This window comes from Hyla sarda, chromosome 2 (assembly GCF_029499605.1).
Source record: "Hyla sarda isolate aHylSar1 chromosome 2, aHylSar1.hap1, whole genome shotgun sequence".
Taxonomy (NCBI): Eukaryota; Metazoa; Chordata; class Amphibia; order Anura; family Hylidae; genus Hyla; species Hyla sarda.
In genome coordinates, this window is record NC_079190.1 from 490,890,323 (window position 1) to 490,913,211 (window position 22,889).

The 22,889-nt window shown below is 47.4% G+C and overlaps 1 protein-coding gene across 1 annotated transcript in view; it reads left to right on the top strand.

Annotated features, from left to right (window-relative positions):
- TTC3 (tetratricopeptide repeat domain 3) overlaps nucleotides 1-22,889 on the top strand; it is a 150,850-nt gene that overhangs the window by 122,348 nt on the left and 5,613 nt on the right. Inside the window, 4 exon segments of the mRNA XM_056559619.1 lie at nucleotides 5,945-6,267; nucleotides 19,433-19,577; nucleotides 19,669-19,806; nucleotides 21,832-21,924. Of these exon segments, the coding sequence (XP_056415594.1) occupies nucleotides 5,945-6,267; nucleotides 19,433-19,577; nucleotides 19,669-19,806; nucleotides 21,832-21,924 (699 nt within the window).

A 22,889-nucleotide genomic window follows, 5' to 3' on the forward strand; every position in this document is an offset into this window, starting at 1 on the left:
TCTGGGGTTCTCCCCAGACTTGGTCTAACTTTTTTATTTTTTCAGATAGGGACGTTTAGTTTCTTATTTCCTTTTATTTTCCTGTTTTCAGGTGGGGACTCAGAAACATAGCGTTCACTGTTTCCCCATTTGCGATTGGATGTACTGTCAACCCCCTCTCGCTAATGGCCAGCGCCTGGGGTTGTATCTTACGGGTCCGGGTCCCCCACTTTTCCCTGCTCGTCTCGCTTTTCAAGCCCGGCATGATGCAGGTGACTAAAAGCTGGCTGAAGGCTTCATTAGGTAAGTTCTTCTGACTAAGGTGAGTATATTTCCCCCTTTTTTCTTAGGTACTGGACTCTCAACAGCTGGAGACACCCTTTTTTCTATAAGGGTTTATGGAACTGGCCAGGAGGGGTTCTTCCCTCCCTTTTTACTCTATGGGGGAAAGTTTTCATTGGGGTTTGAGCAGTGGCATTTATATATTGCGTGCATGTGTGTGTTTGGTTCGCAGCATGTATGAGGCGGCTGTCCTCTGCAGCCGCGGCGTATCTGTTCGGCGGGCGGGCGCTCCTTCTGCCCGGCCGCATAGAAGTTTTTACTTTCGTTTTCGGCAGTGTTCTGCCGACGGCGTTCCCCGCTCCGTTCCTCCGATGCGCACATGCGTTCACAAGGTGCGCTCAGGGCTGGGAGCGGGCGCCATCATTATCTGGGTTATTATTTCATCTTTCATGATGGCGCGAATACCCTCCAATCAGCGCTGTCTGTGCGCAGGGGGTTTGCAGAGCCAGTCAAAAGTGTTCTTGTAATTGACACGCCCCCTCTGGCCATTGGTCCAGCATTTTCTCTCTCTCGCTCCCTCTCTCTGCTCACAGCAGCAGTCTGAGGGACACAGACCATGGTGAGACTGTTCCTTTTTTATTACTATGTCCGTGCCCAGAACTGTTCCTTCTTCTAAACAGATAGCTAGGTCCTTAGTTACTTATTACATCTGTAATAGCTGTAACACAAAAATGTCTGGTTCTGCTGAACCTACTTGTTCTGCCTGCACCACTGCTCCCCTAGACCCCCCCCGGCTATTACTACCCGGGATGTTCTACAGACCCAGTGGGTTCGGCCTTCCATCCAGCCTGGGTTTCTTCCCTCTCACAGTCTATATCCGACTTGGTGCAGGTCTCCCGTTCTGTGGTGACTGCCTTGGAGAGGTCCTCCCTCCGGAGGGGACTCGCTCCCCTTCTCCCTACGCTTCTCGCACGAGTAATAGGGGTGTTTCCTCTGAATCATCCCCGGGGTCTTCGGACAGGTACGGGCGTTACCATCATATGTCTCGCCCCGCTACCTCAGCTTATCATAAGCGTCCCTCTTCCAGAGGATGCTCCCACAGTCACCGCTCTGGCTCTCCAGAGCCGTGTACCGGGTCAGTCCCTTCCTCATCTAGGGCCGCCGCAACGCGTTCCCATTCACCTGGAGAGCTTGCGGATGAGGTTTCCGAATCGGCATGCGTCTCAGAGGACCGCTCGGATTCTGCCTACACGGTGAACTCATTGGTTTCGGCCATAAGAGACCCCTTTCATCTAGAGAACCCAGGAACTTCGGACGTGGCTCCAGAAGTTGCCTTTCATCGTGCCCGACCTCTTCCAGGGCTGCCTCACCTCGTTCTCATTCACCTGGAGAACTTGTGGATGAGGTTTCTGATTTGGCCTCCGACTCAGAGGGCTGCACGGATATGACTGATGTGGTGTACTCATTGGTTTCGGCCATAAGAGACACCTTCCAGCTAAAGGACCCAGGAACTTCGGACGTGTCTCCAGAAGTCTCCTTTCTTCGTGCCCGACCGGCACCCAAGACTTTCAGCTCTCTCGCTGAATTTGACGCCCTGCTGGAATCCGCCTGAAGGCACCCTGACTAAAAGTTTCAGAAAACGAAGAAGGTTCAAGCGCCGTATCCTTTCGTAAAGGACCTCATTGCTCGGTGGATCTACCGTTCTCCCGCCTCTCTAAGGCGACTGTCTTGCCGTTGGCTTTTGCGTCTGCCTTCCAGGATCCAGCGGACAAGAAGGTGGAGACCTTGGCAAAATTTCCCTTTGAGACAGCAGGTTCTTCCTTTCTTCCTGCTTTTGCTTCTGCCTGGGTGTCAGATGCCCTTTCAGTATGGTCTCCCAACTCCGCCAGGATAGTATTCAGGATCCCTCCAGGGGATTTATCTAGACTAGCTCTCCGAGGCTCCTATGCCGGAGATTTTCTGGGTTCTGCTTCCATGCGCAGCCGCTGTGCTGCCTTTGCCACAGGCTACCTGGTAGCCCTCCTTTGCTCCATGTGGCTTATAGCCTGGAATGCAGACACAGCCTTCAAGAAGTGAGGCGACGGGCAGAAAGAGTTCCTTATACCTCTGGATAAGGCTCGCAGAACCACTTTCCATCGGAAGTCCTCCTCCTTTCGGTCCTGCGGACCTTTGGTACCAACAAAGGTCCAGCCAGGCGTCTTCACGGGGAGAGGGCTCCCTCCTTCCTGACCCGTCCATCCCGGAGGTCGGCTAACCGTTATGGCTGTTTGGCAGCACCAGCAGGCATCCATAGGCCTACCTCGGCGTGAGGGGTCGCCCCCCAACCACCAACTTTTCTCGGGTGATTGGCCGTCTTACTCTTCCGGGATGCCTGGACACCTGGACACGCACTTTCCGGTTTCCTGGGTCAGGGATGTCGTAGCCAACGGATACAGGGTCGAATTTGCCTCCCTTCCATAGGACTGCTTTTTTCTTCCCGGACCCCCTGGTCCTCCTCTCTAGCGGAGGCATTTCGGGGCGCGTTCCAGTTCCCTTTCATCCAGGGAGTAATTGTCTCTGTTCCTTCGGGGGAACGTTTTCAAGGTTTTTTATTCCAACCTCTTTGTGGTCCCCAAGACGGGCATTGCTGTTCGCCCAATCTTGGTTCTCGAGCATCTCCACCAGCATCTTCTGCTTTCCACTCCAAATGGAGTCTCTCCGTTCGGTGCTGGAGTCCATGGTTCAAGGGGAGTTGTTCTTCCCTTGGTGGACATCGAGGATGCCTGCCTCCACATTCCAATATTTCCTGCGGTCATCAGCGGTACTTTCGCTTTGCAGTTCTGGACGACCATTTTCTATTGTGGCTCTCCCTTTAGGTCTGACCACTACTCCGCAGGTCCTTACCAAGGACATGATGCCTGTGATAGCCCTGTTACGGACAAGAGTTGTTTCAGTGTTTCCTTTCTTGGACGACCTCCTGATCAGAGCTCCAACCAGGGCTCAGACTCTGGGGAGTCTTACTCTCAACCTCCAAACCTTGTTTTCTCTTCGGTTGGATGGTTAATCGTGACAAGTTTAACCTCTCCCCTGGGGCTCCAGTTCGACGCGGCCTCTGCCCGCTTTCGACTCTGCCGGACATTCGGCTGACTCTCTTGTCAGGAGTCAGATAACTTCGGCATCCTGCTCCAGTTTCCATTCGCTTTTGCATACTGTCCTGGGTCGGTTGCTGGCGACCGTGCAGTTTCATCACCGACCTCTTCAACTGGTGATTCTCTTCCGGTAGGACAGGTCCCCTTTGTCTCTAGACTGCAAGATCGTTCTCTCTCGACAGTTTTGTCGGTCCCTTCTATGGTGGCTTGGTCCCCCCAGAAGCCCTTCTTCCCATCAACATGCTGGGACTAGGGCAATTCTATCTTTGCTTGCTTCTTCGTGAAATTCCCTTCTGGGCAGAACTCAAGTTTCGGACCATCTTAGCAATCTTCATTCCGGACATGCTCAACTGTTGGTGATCTGTCTCAGCTGGTCCTCAGCCGTCCAAGGCGAGTGGTCCCTACATCCGGAGGTGTTTGCAGTGACCTGCAACCTCTAGGGCACTCCAGGCGTGGACCTCTACTCAGCCACAACTGCAGCGTTCCTCTCTCCTGGTCAGGTTTTGCCCTACCTTATCTGTTTCTTACCCTTCCTCCCATTCCAAAGTCCTGAGAAAACTCACAGTAGAGGGCGTTCCTGTCATTCTCGTGGCCCAGACTGTCTCCGGCGGGCGTGGTACGTCGTCGTAGTCAGGCTCCTAACGACTTACCGCTGTGCCTTCCCTCTCGCTCAGACCCTCCTATCTTAGGTCTCCTGTGCCACCCCTATTTACCGTCTCGGCTTTTGACGGCGTGGAGGTTGAGACCGCGGTTTCTCTTCCCAAGTGGTTCGCACCATGCTGAGGGCATGCCTCCTCTGCGAAGATTTAACACCATACCTGGCGGTCTTATTTTCATTGGTGTGAATCTCAGCCTTTTTTTCTCTGGTCGTGGTTTTCCTTCTCCTACCCCTTCTCCCTTTCCAGCCAGGGTTGGCCCAAGGGTTGGCTCTCAGCTCCCTTTAGGGTCAAAGTCCGGCCCTTTTCATTCCTTTTCAAAGTCCTTTGGTGTTCAGTTCTCATGTCCAGACCTGCTTCAGGGAGTGGCACACACTGCCCCTTCTTCTCTGTCCCCTTTTTCCCCTTGGGACTTACTCTTGGTCTAAGGTGCCCTGCAAGGCGCTCCTTTTGAACGTCTCAGGGACCTTCCTCTTCGCCTCCTTCCCTGGAAGGTAGCTTTCCTTATTACTCTTACCTCTGTTAGGTGGGTGTCAGAGCTGGCAGTTTTCTCCTGCCGTTCTGCCTTCCTGGTTGTAAACCAGGAGAAGTTGTTTTCTGTCCAGGTCTGTCCTTTTTTTACCTGAGATGGTTTCAACTTTTTCATCTCAATGAGGACATTGTCCTGCCGTCTTTTTGTTCGGCCCCTTCTCATCCCAGGGAGTTTGCTCCACAAACTGGTTGTGGAGAGGGCGGTTCGGACTTATCTCTGTCACTTCCTTTTGGCAGTGTGACTCCTTTTTTTTGTTTTTCCGGAAGGTCGTGTTACAGAACGACCTGCTTCTATGGCCACCATTTTTCGGTGGATCCGGTCTGCTTACCGCTGCAAGGGGAAGATTCCCCCTTCCGGATTTTGGCTCATTCCGCCCGTTTTTCGAGGCATCCTGGGCCTTTCACTTCGTGGCTTCGGCCTCGCAGTTCTGTACAGCGGCCACGTGGCTGTCTTTGCTCTCTTTCACAAGGTTCTACCGGATTCATACTTTTGCATAAGCTGATGCTACTCTGAGCCGTAAGGCTTTGCAGGCGGCGGTGGTCCAGCCGTTCACCTGACTGATTCCTTACCCACCCAAGGGACGGCTTTGGTACGTCCCAAGGTCTGTGTCCCCCAATGGAGCTGATAGAGAAAAAGTGATTTTTGTCTTACCGTAAAATCCTTTTCTCGGAGGATCCATTGGGGGACACAGCTCCCGCCCTTTCTTCGGTGTTTGGTTACCTGTCCGAGGATGTGTTCAGTTATTTTTTGTTTTGGTTGCCTTGGACTGGTCTTGGTTCTCTACCTCTCGGTCATCTCCTACTGCTTGGTGACTAAACTGATTACCTCAGGCTCTGTAGGCGGGTATATCCTGCTGGGAGGAGCCGACTTTTTGGTTTCCAGTGTCAAGTCTCCAACCAACAACAGCATATACCCAAGGTCTGTGTCCCCCAATGGATCCTCCTAGAAAAGGATTTTACGGTAAGACAAAAATCACTTTTTTTCTCCGTTTGTTTTCTGTGTGGATTAAAAATATGCCTGAAAAAGTTGACATCCCGCGAAGACAGGGTACGGCTTAACGCTTATTCACATCCATAACAAGAAGAGAATTAAGCAGCAAAAAACTGAAGTACATGGCAATAATCTAAGGGTATGGTTGGTGTTTCTGGCTTGTCATTGTGGGACACAGACATCTTAGGTATAGGCTGCTGCCACTAGGTGGTGACACAAAGTAGCAAAGGGTGCTAGCTTCTCTTACCAGGCTGTACCCTCTTCTGGTAAGCCAGTCACTGGAATCGGGAAGATAGCCATAGCAATGTGTTTGATTGCCTAGTTTTTTTTTTAGGTTTTAATTTTGCATGTATTTTACCAAATACTTCTCCTTTCAGGTGTCCCCTGCAGCATGTGCGTCCCCTGTAACCATTAAGCCCAGTCCATCGCCCGTGAAACCGTCTAATCCGGTTCCTGTCAAATCTCCTGGAAAGAAAACTGCTGCCAGTAAAAAAGGCCAACATAAAGCCGTCAATAAGCCTCCAACACTTCCTACCTCTAATAGTCAGAAACCCAAGACCCCGACTCCTTCACCAGTAAAACTTGCCGGGGCAGCGGGCCCTGACGCGAGGGCAAATGGGCAGCCGTCTCCATCTGCTAAACCTACCTTATTTGATAAGATCATCAAGGAGCTCCATGACATATTTCCTCATTATAAAAGGTAATGTATTAAGCCCAACAATTTGGGGAAAATCTGTTTACCTTACCTGGCCTGACTTGTCTCTACCAATTATTTACTTTTTATTGTACATACCCCACATTGTGTTTACTTCTAGCATTTATGGCCATAGTCTTTTTGGTGCTTACCTTTTGGCTCTCAAGCTTTAGTACATTACAACTCCATGCAGCCTCTTGTTTCTCAGGTTTCTCCAAATGGTGTGCCTTTAGCTGTGGCAAAACAACTCCCAGCATGCCCGTACAGCCAAAGGCTGTCCAGGCATGCTGGGAGTTGTAGTTTTTCAGAAAGCTGGAGGGTTCACAGTTTGGAGACCACTACTCCCTAGTCTGATCTCCTTTGATGTACTACAGCAGAATACATGTGCTGCTGTTAAAGGGGTGACCCAGGAATAGAAAAGAACTGAGCTAATTTCTTAAAAACACAGCACCACCCCTGTTCCCAGGTTGGGTGTGGTATTGCAACTTGGGTCTATTTATGTAAATGGAACTGAGCTGCAGTTCCACAAACAACCTGAAGACAGGTGTGGTGCTGTTTGTGGAAGAAATCAGCTTTTTTTTTTTCTAATCCTGGATCGTTTCTTTAACCTCTTCAGGACACAGGGCGTATGGATACGCCCTGCATTCCGAGTCCTTAAGGACCGAGGGCGTATCCATACGCCCGTGGGAAATCCGGTCCCCACCGCTAGCCGGTTGGGGACCGGAGCCGGATGCCTGCTGAAATCATTCAGCAGGCACCCTGGCACATCGCCCAGGGGGTCCTGAGACCCCCCCATGTCGGCGATCGGAGAAAATCGCATGTCAATTCAGACATGCGATTTTCTCCAATTCCGGGCTGATCGGGTCTCTGGTGACCCGATCACCCGGAAAATAGGGCTGATCGGAGTTGTCAGCAACAGCCCCGATCAGCCTAAAGGATAGGAGTGAGGTCGCAAAGCTGCGATCTACTCCTATCCCCTGCCATTACTCAGAACGGAGTTCTGACCAATGGCAGCGCAGGAGAGGGGGTTGCCATGGCAACCCCCCGTTCTGCCCGCCCCTGGATGTCGAGGGGCTCTGGGAAGAAGATGGAGGCCGTACCTGCAGGAGAGGATGCCTGGGGACCTGGGATCTTCGCTGGAGCCTGCAGGATCCTGATCAGGTAGGGAATCGACAGTGGGGGGGGGATTGAAAGTGAAAGTAAATCGATCTTTACTGTGGCAACCACTAGGGGGGGCCAAACTGCAACTCCCAGCATGCCCAGACAGCCAAAGGCTGTCTGGGCATGCTGGGAGTTGTAGTTTTGCAACATCTGGAGGGTCACAGTTTGGAGACCACTGTTACAGTGGTGCCCAAACAGTAGCCCTCCAGAGGTTGCCAAACTCCAACTCTCGGCATGCCTTGACTGCCCAGGCATGCTGGGAGTTGTAGTTTTGTAACATCTGTCCCTTCAGATTTAGCAATTTTCATGAAATGTTTGAAAATTGCTGCTCTACTTTGAAGCCCTCTAATTTTTTCAAAAAGCAAAAATATGTCCATTTTATGATGCCAACATAAGGTGGACATATTGTATTTGTGAAGAAAAATAAAAATGTATTTGGAATATCCGTTTTCCTTACAATTAGAGAGCTTCAAAGTTAGAAAAATGCTAAATTTTCATGAAATTTTAAGATTTTTCACCAAAAAAGGATGCAATTAACGCCAAAAATTTACCACCAAAATAAAGTAGAATATGTCACGAAAAAACAGTCTCAGAATCAGAATATTCGGTAAAAGCGCTTTCGCGTTATTAATTTGTAAAGCGACGGTGGTCATAATTGCGAAAAAGGGCTCAGTCCTTAAGGTGAAAAAGGGCTGCATCCTTAAGGGGTTAAAGAGGTACTCCACTGGAAACATCCACTGGAAAACATTATTTTTTTTTTTCTATCAACTGGTGCCGGAAAGGTAAACAGATTTGTAAATTACTTCTATTAAAAAATCTTAATCCTTCCAGTACTTATCAGCTGCTGTATGATCCACAGGAAGTTCTTTTCTTTTTGAAATTTGTCTGACCACAGTGCTCTCTGCTGACACCTCTGTCCATTTTGGGAACTCTCCAGAGTAGTAGCAAATCCCTATAGCAAACCTCTCCTGCTCTGGATAGTTCCTGACATATACAGAGGTGTCAGCAGAGAGCACTGTGGACAGACAGAAAAGAAATTCAAAAAGAAAAGAACTTCCTCTGGAGCATACAGCAGCTGATAAGTACTGGAAGGATTAAGATTTTTTTTATAGAAGTAATTTACAAATCTGTTTAACTTTCTGGCACCAGTTGATAAAAAAAAATGTTTTCCAGTGGAGTACCCCTTTTAATGCTGTTCCCCTAGTAATGTTGGTTTCCAAGTTGCAACTCTAGGGTTGAATGGCACATAAAGTGTTGTAAGCCAAGCAAAGTTACTAGACCATTTAAACACCGTTTTAGATAGCGGTCAGTCTTACACATATTTGGCTAACCGCTACCTCTTCCAGTCCCCTATGTATTTGTCTTTACCCAAGTGTACTCTGAATGGGGATAGGTGAGAAAGCTGCTGCAAGACACCTCTGGTGGAAGCTTTATATTTCGAGGATCGATCGTCTTGAAATCCAGCCTGCCTTACTTTTCTTTCTGCCAATATCTACCTTTAGGAAAGAGTGCTACCTCCTATCATTGGATCCTTAATGTGTATAAAGGAAGAGACTGGGAACACATAGGTTCCAATTAAAAATTTATTTAGTCTACATTATTTGAGCTATTGCACTTATTAATCTTGAATTCTGAACTATTTGTTACTTTTTTTTTCTTTTTTTTTTTAGAAAGTATTTCTAGTACATAAAGAAGTTAAAAATGGATGTGCCAAAATTAAGTTATATAGGGGATAACTAGCTGATCATTGGAGGTCTAAATTAACATTTATCTTCTGGGTGAATGGATGCTCTGCTACTGCTCTATCGGTCATCTATGACATTATTTCCCAACCAGAGTCCCTCTAGCTGTTGCAAATCTACAACTCCCAGCATGCCCGGACAGCCAAAGGCTGTCCGGGCATGATGGGTGTTGTAGTTTTCCGACAGCTGGAGGCACCCTGGTTAAGAAACACTAATCTTTGGGCTGAGCACTGAATCCGGCTAAGTTCAAAAGACCCATAGACAGTGGAAGGCACCGCTGCTGAGTGTGCGTATCTACATCCAGGACAATTGGTTTAAATTTTTGTAAAATTTTAGGGATCCCAACAATCGGTTATTAACCCATTAACGACCACAGACGTATATTTACGTCCGTGGCCAGCTCCCAATCTTTGAAACGCGCTTCGTATCTGCGGGTTTCCGGTTGCTATCAGCAACCAGGACCCGCAGCTAATAACTGACATCGTAGATCGGGCTGATGTCCGGTATTAACCCTTTGATCAAAGTTGATTCCGGCGTCTAACACGGGAGAATAAACTGCCGGTTTGCTCAGCGGAGCGGTTCGGGACGGCTGTGGTGAAGTCGCGGCGGTCCCGAACAGCTGAGAGGACAGCGAGAGGGGTCTTACCTTCTTCCCGACTGTCCGACCGGCGTTTGATTGCTTCAAGCCTGAAATCCAGGCGTGAGCAATCAAGCGCAGAAAACACTGATCAATGCATTCCTATGGCAATGCATTGAACAGTGCTTGCAATCAGTGTAAGCAGTGATATAGCCCCCTAGAGGGAGCTATAACACTGCATAAAAAAGTTAAAAAAAATAAAAAATAAAAAAAAGTGAATGTGATTTAACCCCTTCCCTGATAAAATCTGAATCATCCCTCTTTTCCCATTTAAAAAAAAAAAGTGTGTAAATAAAAATAAAAACAAACCTGTGGTATCGCCGTGTGCATAAATGTCCGAACAATAAAAATATTTAGTCAATTAAACCGCACGGTCAATGATGTACGCGCAAAAAAATTCCAAAGTCCAAAATAGAGTATTTTTGGTCACTTTTTTTATACCATAAAAAAAATTCATAAAAACCGATGAAAAAGTAATTTCCAATCAAAAATGGTACCTCATACCGCCCCATTCGTGGAAAAATAAAGTTTTATAGGGGTCAGAAGATGACAATTTTAAACATATTAATTAATCGGCTCCATTGGGGGACACAGAACCTTGGGTATATGCTCCTGTCTCTAGGATTTATGACACTATGGTAACCAAAAAGTCAGCTCCTCCCAGCAGGATATACCCGCCTCGAGGCCACTGAGCAATTCAGTTTTTGCTTAGTGCCTTAAGGAGGTGGACATGGTCTGGTGTTCTCCAGACAAAGTATCATATTTTTTATTTTCCAAGTTAGGGAATGTATTAGTTCTTTTATTCCTTTCCGTTTTCAGGTGGAGACTCAGAACTACGGTTCACTGTTTCCCCATTACGAAAGGTGGCAGGCATCTTGGATGTACTGTTAACCCCCTCTCGCCAACGGTCATCGCTTGGGGTTGTACCTCATGGGTCCGGGTCCCCCTACCTCCCTGTTCGCCTTGCTATGAGCTTGGCTTGTTGCAGGTGAAAATGCTGACTGAAGACTCCATGAGGTAAGTTCTTCAGACAAGGTGAGTATATCTCCCTCTCTCTACAGGTCCTGGATGAGCCCTTGCAACCTCTGGAGACCCTTGACTTGTGACCACTCTTATACTATTTTCTGGGGGTCTGCCTGGAGGGTATTGTTCCCTCCTTATTCTCTATATTGAGCCCTCCTTTTTATATGGAAGGGGCTCTCTTTATTCATGTGGGGAATGTACAGTGGTGCTTCTGCGTGGAGTTTTTTTCCCTGCACTCTGGGCCAGAGATTACTATGCTTGCTTCAGCGGCAGCAGCGCTTTTACTTTCACTTTGCCGCGTGTGTGCGCTGGCCGCCATCAGCCAGGAAACTGCCGGCGGGTTATCTCCGTCCGCTCCCTGCTCCCGACCTTCGCACATGCGGTTCGCAGGGCTTTACAGTGGAGCGGTTTAGCTCCGCCCACCGCCTTACACTGTTCTCCGGCGCGAAAACTCTCTCCTACAAGCGCTTTGTGCGCACAGAGAGAGGAGTTTTCTCAACCAATCAGTGTACCTTATTCTAGCCAGCCCCCCTTCCCCTGCTCCTTGGCAGACTTGGGTGAGGCTGTAACTTTTTACACTTTTAAGGCTTTTAACTCTAAGATGTCTGGTTCTGCAGAACCAACTTACTTCCCCAGACCCCCTGGTCGTATCTGTTCCGGATGTCCCTCCAGACTCTGTGGTTTCGGCCGTCCCTCCAGCCTGGGTTTCCTCACTGGCCCTCCAGAAGGACCCATTCCTCTTCCCTCTATGCTGACCGTGCTTGTGAGCGTCATCGGGGTGTTTTTTCAGGGTCCTCCCCCTGAATCTTCTGGCAGGCATGGACGCTCCTCTCTGAGGAATTGCTCCCCTGCTTCGCAGGTTTAAGGCTTCTCTCTTCCAGAGGACGCTCTCATGGTCGCCGCTCTGGCTCCCCAGACCCGCTTACCAGGTCAGCCTCTCCCTCATCCAGGGCCACCTCAACACGCTCCCATTCTCCTGGAGAATTTGCGGATGAAGTCTCCGGTTCGGCATCTGATTCAGAGGACTGATCGGATATGGCTGACACTGTGAACTCATTGGTTTTTGCCATAAGAGACACCTTCCATCTAGAGGACCTAGGATCTTCGGACGTAGATCCTGAATTATCCTTTCATCGTGCCCATCCAGTACCCAAGATGTTGGATGCTGGAATCCGCCTGGAGGCATCCTTACAAGAGATTTCAGGAAGCATAGAAGGTTCGGGCACAGTATCCTTTCGCCCAGGACCTCATCTAAAAAGTGGACTTCTCCTTCGGTGGACCCGCCAGTCTCACGCCTCTCTAGGGCTATGCGGATGCGGCTGCCTTCAAGGATCCGACAGACAAAAATGGTAGAGACCTTGGCAAAGTTTGCATTCGAAGCAGCGGGTTCCTCTCTGCTTTCCGCCTTTGCTTCTGCCTGGGTGTCGGAAGGCACTTTCAGTTTGGTCCTCCCAACTCCGTCAAGATGTTCTTTCTGGATCTCCTCTGGAGGAACTGTCTGACCTAGCGCTCCAGTGCTGCAGGGCTGGAGACTTTCTATGTTCTGCTCCCATGTAGTCAGCCCACTGTGCTGCCTTTGCCACTGGTAACCTAGTGGCCCTCCATCGCTCCTGGTGGCTTAAGGCATGGAACGCAGATGCCGCTTCCGAGAAGTCTCGTACCGAGCTTCCATTTGCCGGCTCCCGACTTTTTGGCAAGCGACTTGATGAGATCATCTCTGAGACGACGGGCGGCAAGAGTTCCTTATTACCTTAGAATAGGGCTCGCACTACTTCCCGTAGGAAGTCTTTTGCTTTTCGGTCCTTTCGGACTTCTGGTCCCAATAATGGGTCGGGGCAGGCGCCCTCGCGGGACAAAAAGGTTCCCTCCTTCCGGGCACGCCCCTCTTGAAAATCGGAAAATCGTTCCGCCCGTTTTGCAGCAAAGCCTGGCACCCGCAAACCCACTTCCGCATGAAGGGACACCCCCGCCTGCAAATTTTTCTCTGGTGGGAGGTCGTCTTTTATTTTTCCAAGATGTCTGGGCGGCGCACATTCAGGGACATGGTGTTCAACAGATACCGGATCGAAATTGCTTCTCTTCCGGAGCCCCCCGGTCCCCTTCGCTAGCGGAGGAATTCGGGGGGCGCTTCAGTCCCTTCTCATCCAGGGAGTCATTGTCCCGGTCCCTTCCAGGGAGCGCTTTCGGGGTTCCCAAGTAGGGCGGTTCTGTGCGGCCCATCTTGGGTCTCAAGCGTCTCAATCAACACCTTCTAATCCGCCATTTCCGAATGGAATATCTCTGTTCAGTGGTGGCGTTTTTGGATCAAGGGGAGTTTCTTTCCTCAGTGGATATCTAGGATGCCTACCTCCAGGTTCCTATATTTCCCGGCCATCAGCGGTACATCCGCTTGCAGTTCCGGAAGGTCATTTTCTATTGTGGCCCTCCGCTACGGTCTGGCCTCTGCTCCACGGGTCTTTACCAAGGTCTTGGCACCCGTCATAGCCCTCCTACGGTCGCGGGGTGTCTCAGTGATTCCTTACTTGGACGACCTCCTCATCAATGCCTCCACCAGTGAACAGGCTCGGAAGAATGTGAGCTTCCCTGTTCAGACCTTTTTGTCGCTTCGGGTGGATGGTCAACTGAGACAAGTCTGTTCTCTCCCCCACCCAGTCTCTGGTCTTCTTGGGGCTTCAGTTTCGACTCTGCCTCTGCTCGGATTCGCCTCCCGCCAGATAAACGTCTGGCCCTCTTGTCGGGAGTCTGGTCCCTCCGGATACCATCCCTGGTCTCCATCCGTACTTGCATGGAATTCCTGGGTCGGATGGTGGCATCCATGGAGGCTGTACCCTTTGCCCAGTTTCATTGCATCCTTCAGCTGGCGATTCTTGCCCGGTGGGACAGGACCTCTCTCTCTCGATCGCAAGATTGTTTTCAATCTTCGGACCCGTCGGTCCCTGCGCTGGTGGCTCCGCTCCTCCCTTCTTCTTCAGGGGCGTTCGTTCCTTCCCCTCCACTGGCAGGTGGTCACGACAGATGCCAGCCTGTCGGGCTGGGGGGGTGTTTTCAGGGATCAGACGGTTCAAGGCCTCTGGCCTCCCCAAGAAGCCCTTCTTTCCATAAACATCCTGGATCTGAGGGCGCTATAACTTGTCTGAAGCATTGGGAGTCCCTGTTTCAGGGCCACCCTGTCCGTGTCCAGTCAGACAACGCCACGGCCGTGGCGTACATCAATCGGCAGGGCGGCACTCGCAGCTCAGCAGCCATGTCCGAGGTTACAAGGATCCTCCTCTGGGCGGAACACTAAGTACCGGCCACTTCGGCGATTCTCATTCCGGAAGTGCTTAACCGGGAAGCGGATTTCCACCAGTCGGTCCTCAGCCGACCCCGGAGAATGGTCTCCTCTTCCGGAGGTGTTCGCACAGAAGATCTGCGACCTCTGGGGGACCCCGGACGTGGATCTCTTCGCGTCGTGACACAACCGGAAGATTCCGACGTTTGTGTCAAAGCCCAGGGACCCCCTGGCTCTAGCCGTGGATGCCCTAGTAATTCCGTGGTCGGGCTTTGTCCTGCCCTATCTGTTCCCTCCCTCCTTCCCAGGGTTCGGAGGAAGCTCAAGGTGGAAGGAGTTTCCGCCATTCTGGTGGCTCCAGACTGGTCCTGAAGGGCATGGTACACAGACGTGGTCTGGCTTCTGGAAGACGTTCCATTCTGTCTCCCACTTCGTCCAGACCTATTGTCACAGGGTCTACTTTGTCTTCCCTATTTACAATCGCTGCATTTGACGGCGTGGCGGTCGAGACCGCGGTTCTAAGGGGCCGCGGCTTCTCTTCCCAGGTCATTCTCACCATGCTCAGGACTCGCAAGTCCTCCCCTGCGAAGATTTTTCACCGTACCTGGCGGGCTTACTTTCGTTGGTGCGAAACGTTTTTTCTCCAGTTACCTTTTCCGTTTCCCGTCTCCTCTCCTTTTTTGCAGTCTGGGTTGAAAGAAGGGCTGGCTCTCGCTCCCTTAAGGGTCAGGTTTCGGCCCTTTCCATTCTCTTCAGCGTCCTTTGGCTTCCAATTCGCATGTCCGGACCTTCCTTCAGGGCGTGGCACATGCTGTCCCCCCTTACCGGTTCCCTTTTCCCTCTTGGGACTTGAACTTCGTTCTAGGCGCTCTCCAGGACGCACCTTTTGAGCCTCTTAGGGAGGTTCCCCTTCGCCTCCTATCCTGGGAGGTGGCTTTTCTTATGGCTATTACTTCCATTAGGAGAGTGTCTGAACTGGCAGCTCTTTCTTGCTGTTCTCTTTTCCTGATAGTTCATCAGGACAAGGTTGTTTTCCGGCCAGATCCGTCCTTCTTACCTAAGGTTGTTTCGCCTTTTCATCTCTACGAGGACATCGTCTTCCGTCTTTTTGTCCCGCTCCTTCTCATTCCAGGGAGTGCTTACTCCACAAATTGGATGTGGTACGGGCTGTTCGGACTTATCTTTTCTTTCACCTTTTCCTTTCATCAGTGCGATTTTTTTATTTTTTATTTAATTTTTTTGTCCTTACGAAAGGTCGTCGGGAGGGACAGCCTGCTTCCAAGGCCACCATTTCTAGGTGGATCCGATGTGCTATTTCGGAAGCTTACTGCTGCATGGGGAAGGTCCCACCCTTCAGGGTTTTGGCTCATTCCACCGGCTCTGTGGGAGCATCCTGGGCTCTCCGAAACGAGGCGATTCTGTAAAGCGGCCACTTGGTCGTCTTTGCACACTTTTTGAAATTTTACCAGGTTCATACCTTCACATCGGCTGATGCTAGTCTGGTCCGTAAGTGTTGCAGGCGGCGGTGGTACAGCTGACTGCCTGACCTTTTTTCTCTGCCCACCCAAGGGACAGCTTTGGTACGTCCCAAGGTTCTGTGTCCCCCAATGGAGCCGATAGAGAAAAGGAGATTTTTATTTAGGACTTACCGTAAAATCTTTCTCGAAGGATCCATTGGGGGACACAGCTCCCACCCTTTTCTGGGGTTCCTTTTCGGTTATCTGTCCGAGGGGGTGTTCAGTTGATTTTTCTTCTGGTACTCGAACAGTTCATGTTTTTTTCCTTTGACCTCTCGATCTCCTCCTATTGCTCTGGGACTAAAACTGAATTGCTCAATGGCCTGGAGGCGGGTATATCCTGCTGGGAGGAGCCGACTTTTTGGTTACCATAGTGTCAAACCTCCTAGAGACAGCAGCATATACCCCGAGTCTGTGTCCCCCAATGGATCCTTCGAGAGAGAGATTTTACGGTAAGTCTAAAAAATCTCCTTTTTTGTGCTTGTAGTTATGATTTTTCCCAGAAGTTCGACAAAATCAAACCTATTTTAATCTTATGGACCTACAGAATAAAGAGAAGGTGTCATTTTTACCGAAAAATTTACTGCATAGAAACGGAAGTGCCCAAAAGTTACAAAATGGCGTTTTTTCTTCAATTTTGTCGCACAATGATTTTGTTTCGCTGTAGATTTTTGGGTAAAATTACTGATGTCATTACAAAATAGAATTGGTGGTGCCAAAAAAAAAGCCATCGTATGGATTTTTTGTTGCAAAATGTAACCTCTTCAGGACATAGGGCGTATGGATACGCCCTGCATTCCGAGTCCTTAAGGACCGAGGGCGTATCCATACGCCCGTGGGAATTCCGGTCCCCACCGCTAGCCGGTTGGGGACCGGAGCCGGATGCCTGCTGAAATCGTTCAGCAGGCATCCCGGCATATCGCGGCGATTCCGGGTCAATCGGGTCTCCAGTGACCCGGAATTACTGGCTGTTCGGGGCCGTCTCTGACGGCCCCGAACAGCCAGAGCCTGCAGGGGTAAGGTGGCACTGGTGCCACCTCACGATCGCCCTGATTCGTCGGCCGGCATGGGCATGCTGGGACTTATGGTTTTGCAACAGCTGGAGGCACATTTTTTCTATGGAAAAGTGTACCTTCAGCTGTTGTATAACTACAACTCCCAGCTTGCACAAACAGCTAAAGTGCATGCTGGGAGTCGTAGTGGTGCATCTGCTGGTTGCATAACTACAACTCCCAGCATGCCCGTTGGCTGTCGGTGACTGCTGAGAGTTGTAGTTTTGCAACAGCTGAAGGCACACTGGTTGTGAAACTTAGAGTTTTTTTTTTTTTTTACCTAACTCAGTGTTTCACGACCGGTGTGCCTCCAGCTGTTGCAAACTCCAACTCTCAGCAGTCAATGTACACCATGCACCGTACATGCTGGGAGTTGTAGCTTTGCAACAGCTGGAGGCACACTGGTTGTGAAACACTGAGTTAGGTCACAAACTCAGTGATACATAACCAGTGTGCCTACAGTTGTTGCAAAACTACAACTCTCAGCAGTCACCGACAGCCAACGGGCATGCTGGGAGTTGTAGTTTTGCAACAGCTGGATGTTTCTCCCCCCCAATGTGAATGTACAGGGTACACTCACATGGGCGGAGGTTTACAGTAAGTATCTGGCTGCAAGTTTGAGCTGCCACAAATTTTCTGCTGCAGCTCAAACTGCCAGCGAGAAACTACTGTGACTGTACCCTAAAAACACTACACTAACAAAAAATAAAATAAAAAGTAAAAAATACTACATATACACATAACCCTACACAGCCCCCCTCCCCTCCCCAATAAAAATGAAAAACGTCTGGTACGCCACTGTTTCCAGAACGGAGCCTCCAGCTGTTGCAAAACAACAACTCCCAGTATTGTCGGACAGCCGTTGACTGTCCAGGCATGCTGGGAGTTTTGCAACAGCTGGAGGCACCCTGTTTGGGAATCACTGGCGTACAATTCCCCTATGTCCACCCCTATGCAAGTCCCTAATGTAGGCCTCAAATGCGCATGGCGCACTCACTTTGGAGCCCTATCGTATTTCAAGGCAACAGTTTAGGGTCACATATGGGGTATCTCCGTACTCGGGAGAAATTGTGTTACAAATTTGGGGGGGGGGGGTATTTTCTGCTTTTACCCTTTTTAAAAATGTAAAATTTTTGGGTAAACAAGCATTTTAGGTAAAAAAAAAAAATTTTTTTTTACATATGCAAAAGTCGTGAAACACCTGTGGGGTATAAAGGTTCACTTAACCCCTTGTTTCGTTCCCCGAGGGGTCTAGTTTCCAAAATGGTATGCCATGTGGGTTTTTTTTTTGCTGTCCTGGCACCATAGGGGCTTCCTAAATGTGGCATGCCCCCAGAGCAAAATTTGCTTTCAAAAAGCCAAATGTGACTCCTTCTCTTCCGAGACCTGTAGTGCGCCAGCAGAGCACTTTTCACCCCCATATGGGGTGTTTTCTGAATCGGGAGAAATTGGGCTTCAAATTTTTAGGGGTATTTTCTGCTATTACCCTTTTTAAAAATTAAAAAATTTTGGGAAAACAAGCATTTTAGGTAAAAAAAATTTTTTTTTACATTTGCAAAAGTCGTGAAACACCTGTGGGGTATTAAGGTTCACTTTATCCCATGTTACATTCCCCGAGGGGTCTAGTTTCCAAAATGGTATGCCATGTGTTTTTTTTTTTTTTTGCTGTTCTGGCACCATAAGGGCTTCCTAAATGCAACATGCCCCCCGAAAACCATTTCAGAAAAATGTACTCTCCAAAATCCCCTTGTAGCTCCTTCCCTTCTGAGCCCTCTACTGTGCCCGCCGAACACTTTACATAGACATATGAGGTATGTGCTTACTCGAGAGAAATTGGGCTACAAATACAAGTAAAAATTTTGTCCTTTTACCCCTTGTAAAAATTCAAAAATTGGGTCTACAAGAACATGTGAGTGTAAAAAATGAAGATTGTGAATTTTCTCCTTCACTTTGCTGCTATTCGTGTGAAACACCTAAAGGGTTAAAACGCTGACTGAATGTCATTTTGAATACTTTGGGGGGTGTAGTTTTTATAATGGGGTAATTTATGGGGTATTTCTAATATGAAGACCCTTCAAATCCACTTCAAACCTGAACTGGTCCCTGAAAAATACTGAGTTTGAAAATTTTGTGAAAAATCGGAAAATTGCTGCAGAACTTTGAAGCCCTCTGATGTCTTCCAAAAGTAAAAACACGTCAATTTTATGATGCAAACATAAAGTAGACATATTGTATATGTGAACCAAAAAAAAATGTATTCGTAATATCCATTTTCCTTACAAGCAGAGATCTTCAAAGTTAGAAAAATGCTAAATTTTCACATTTTTCATCAAATTTACGGATTTTTCACCAAGAAAGGATGCAAGTATCGACAAAAATTTACCACCATGTTAAAGTAGAATATGTCACGAAAAAACAATCTCGGAATCAGAATGATAACTAAAAGCATTCCAGAGTTATTAATGTTTAAAGTGACAGTGGTCAGATGTGCAAAAAACGCTCCGGTCCTTAAGGCCAAAATGGGCTCCGTCCTGAAGGGGTTAAAGGGTTATGATTTTTAAAATGTAAGGAGGAAAAAACCCTTAAGGGGTTAAGGAATAACCCTAAATAACAAATCTCTTATATTATTTATTTATGTATTTATGTTTTTATCCTATTACCTCTATTCAATTTATTTATTTTATTCATGTATTTATTATTATTTTATTTATTTATATAATTATGTATTCATTTATTTTATGTATGTATTTATTTTATTTATTTTGCAGTGCTGAACTCACCGGCTTTATCAAGGATTTCCGTGTCCGAAATAACAGCACTCTATCTGGTTTGTCGCATGAAGAAATTATTTGTAGGGTGACAGAACACATACTGGACTGCCAGGCCAAGAGCCCACCGCCCGCAGCCTCCCAGGTGAGACTGGCTCCTGTCTGGACCATCAGAACGAAGACCTTTTTATCCTATTACCTCTCTTCAGGTGACATCTCCTATTCTTTCTCTACAGAACATAACTGGACTGAACGTGTCTAATTCCGGATTTGCTGTGGCACAGCCTTCTCCACCTCCACCTCAGCCAAAGCAGCCGTGGAGGGTGGTCACCGGAGGAGCGAAAAACAAATGGAAGAATTCTGATGATTTAGAGGTTAGATCCTAGAACTCCACACAAGCTGATGACACAGCTCTCAACATTTACTGAGGCTGACTGCTGTGTATGCTGATATGACAGTCTGTCAGTCACTATGGAGGAGAGAACCCCTCACCCTTTATGCATACACCAAATTGATAACTAGGAATCCATTGCTTGCCTAAATTAGACAAATGTTATCAGTTTTTCCCCTTAGTTTCATTGGGTGACACATAAGACTATGGATATAGGCTGCTTGACATGGTCTCCTGTGACTAGGGTTGCCACCTTTCTTGTAATAAAAAAAATAAATAAATACCGGCCATGCTAATTTGCATAATTAATTATATATGTGTGACATCACAGGATGAGCATATGCGGGGGAAATTTTGTTTCTCCTTACACGGGCCTGTGTGAGGGCTCAATTTTTTGCGTCCTGATTTGTAGTTTTTAACCTTACCATTTTTGTTTTGATGTGACTTTTTAATTTTTTTTATTTTTTTTTATTCGGGAGTTGCAGTTAGTTACCAACTACAACTCCCAGCATGCCCTGATACAGCCTATAGTTCTGAAGCTGCCCCAAAACGAAAACTACAACTCCCAGCATGTTGGACTATATAGTTATAGGTCAATGTTTCCCAACCAGGGGTGCCTCCAGCTGTTGCAAAATTACAACTCCCAGCATGCCCGGACAGCCGTTGGCTGTCCGGGCATGCTAGGAGTTGTAGTTTTGCAACAGCTGGAGGTGCTCTGGTTTGGAAACAATGGAATATTATCTTTTGCAACATTCCAGGAGTTGGAGGATTGGTTGGATGAATACCGGCCATTGCATTGCCGGTATGTTTAATATAAAGATACCGGCCAGGGGGGAACCCTAGCTTTGACCCCCCCCCCCCCCCCCCAATGAAGACTATAACAAAGAGGTTTTACGATAGTTAAAAAAAAAAGTCCTCTTTTTGTGCTAATAGATATGTTAGTAGACATAGCAAATGCCAGACGTCTGCATCCATCCTGAATAAACATCTCCACTTTTTTATTGTTTTCTTAATTTTTTCATACATGATATATTTCTTATTCAAGACATTTTCGTGTTACGGTCTCCTGTCAGATCTTTTTCAAACTCAGCTTTAACCTGCTGCGCTACGTTTCAGGGTTGTTGTTGTTGCCCCCCCCTTAGTCATTAAGCTTAGGCCTTAAGACCTCTTTAGAGGGGTTATCCAGGAAAAAAACTAGCTCCAGAAAGTTAAACAGATTTGTAAATTACTTCTATTAAAAAAATCTTAATCCTTTCAGTACTTATGAGCTGCTGAAGTTGAGTTGTTCTTTTCCATCTAAGTGCTCTCTGATGACACCTGTCTCGGGAACTGTCCAGAGTAGAAGCAAGTCCCCATAGCAAACCTCTTTCTACTCTGTGCATTTCTTGAGACAAGCAGAGATGTCAGCAGAGAGCACTGTTGCCAGAGAGATGAGAACAACTCAACTTCAGCAGCTGATAATTGTTGGAAGTATTAAGATTTTTTTAATAGAAGTAATTTACAAATCTGTTTAACTTTTTTAAACTTTCTGGAGCCAGTTGATCTATAAAAATATTTATTTTTTCCTGGAATACCCCTTTAATATCAGTTTGTGTACAGTGATAGGGATATTGCCTGTGTTAAATGTGTGGTAGTAACTACTGCTTTTGAAAGCTAATAGGAAAGTGGTGACATATTCAGGTAACATGTCTACTTTGTCCATACTATATACTTTACTTCTCTTCCTCGATTCTCCATCCTATAAAGCAGCGTTTATTAGCCAGGGTGCCTCCAGGAGTTGCAAAACTACAACTCCCAGCATGCCTGGACAGCCTTTGGCTGTCCAGGCATGCTGGGAGTTGTAGTTTTGCAACACCTGGAGGCACCCTGGTTGGGAAACACTGCTATAGAGTTACATATACTGATAAAAGTATACAGGTTTACGTGGGATTATAGGGCTTTCAGTCTACAACCCACTGAATGCAGATCTAATAATACTGACTGTGTATATGGTTTGTCTTTTATACAGTCTTTTGGTGAAGACCCCTGTATAATCTGCCATGATGAGTTGAAACAGTTCCCAGTACACAAGCTGGACTGTGGTCACTACTTCCACAAGCATGTGAGTATTACCATGACACTGGTCTGCGTGCAGTTTTGTTAAGGTGGTCCTAAACATACGCATTTGGAGAAAGCGGGGGGCTTCCTACTTTCCCCTGACATTTAGATGTTGAGAAAAGAATGAGGCAACTCCAGTCATTTTGTTTCAGGAAGATAAGCCACTGCTAGAGGAGTTGGGCATCAGCACTCTTCTACCTATTCAGAATAAATGCACTCTAAGCCTAGCCTGCGTGTGTGTGTGTATAAGGGCAGTGGAGAACTGTCGACAGCTAACTTAAGTGTATGGCCAGATTTAACCCCTTTGGGACTCAGGGTTTTTCCATTTTTGCACTTTAGTTTTTTCCTCCTCACCTTTTAAAAATCATAATCCTTTAAATTTTGCACTTACAGACTCATATGAGGCCTTTTTTTATTTTTATTTTTATTTTTATTTTTTTTGTGCCACCAATTCTACTTTGTAATGACATAACAAAATACACGGCGAAACAAAAAAAATCATTGTGACACAAAATTGAAAGAAAAAAAACAAACCTCCATTTTGTAATTTTGGGGGCTTCCATTTCTATGCAGTGCATTTTTTGGTACAAATGACGCCTTCTCTTTTTTTCTGTAGGTCCATACGATTAAAATGATACCCTACTTATATAGGTTTGATTTTGTCGTACATCTGAAAAAAATCATAACTACATGCACGAAAATTGATACGTTTAAAATAGTCATCTTCTGACCCCTATAACTTTATTTTTCCTGCGTATGGGAATGTATTGAGGCAAATTTTTTGCGCCGTGATCTGAAGTTTTTATCGGTACCATTTTGGTTTTGATCTGACTTTTTGATCGCTTTTTATTCTTTTTTTTGTGGTATAAAAAAGTGACCAAAAATATGCTATTTTGGACTTACGTGTATGCCATTGACCATGCGGTTTAATTAACTATATATTTTTATAGTTCAGACATTTACGCATGC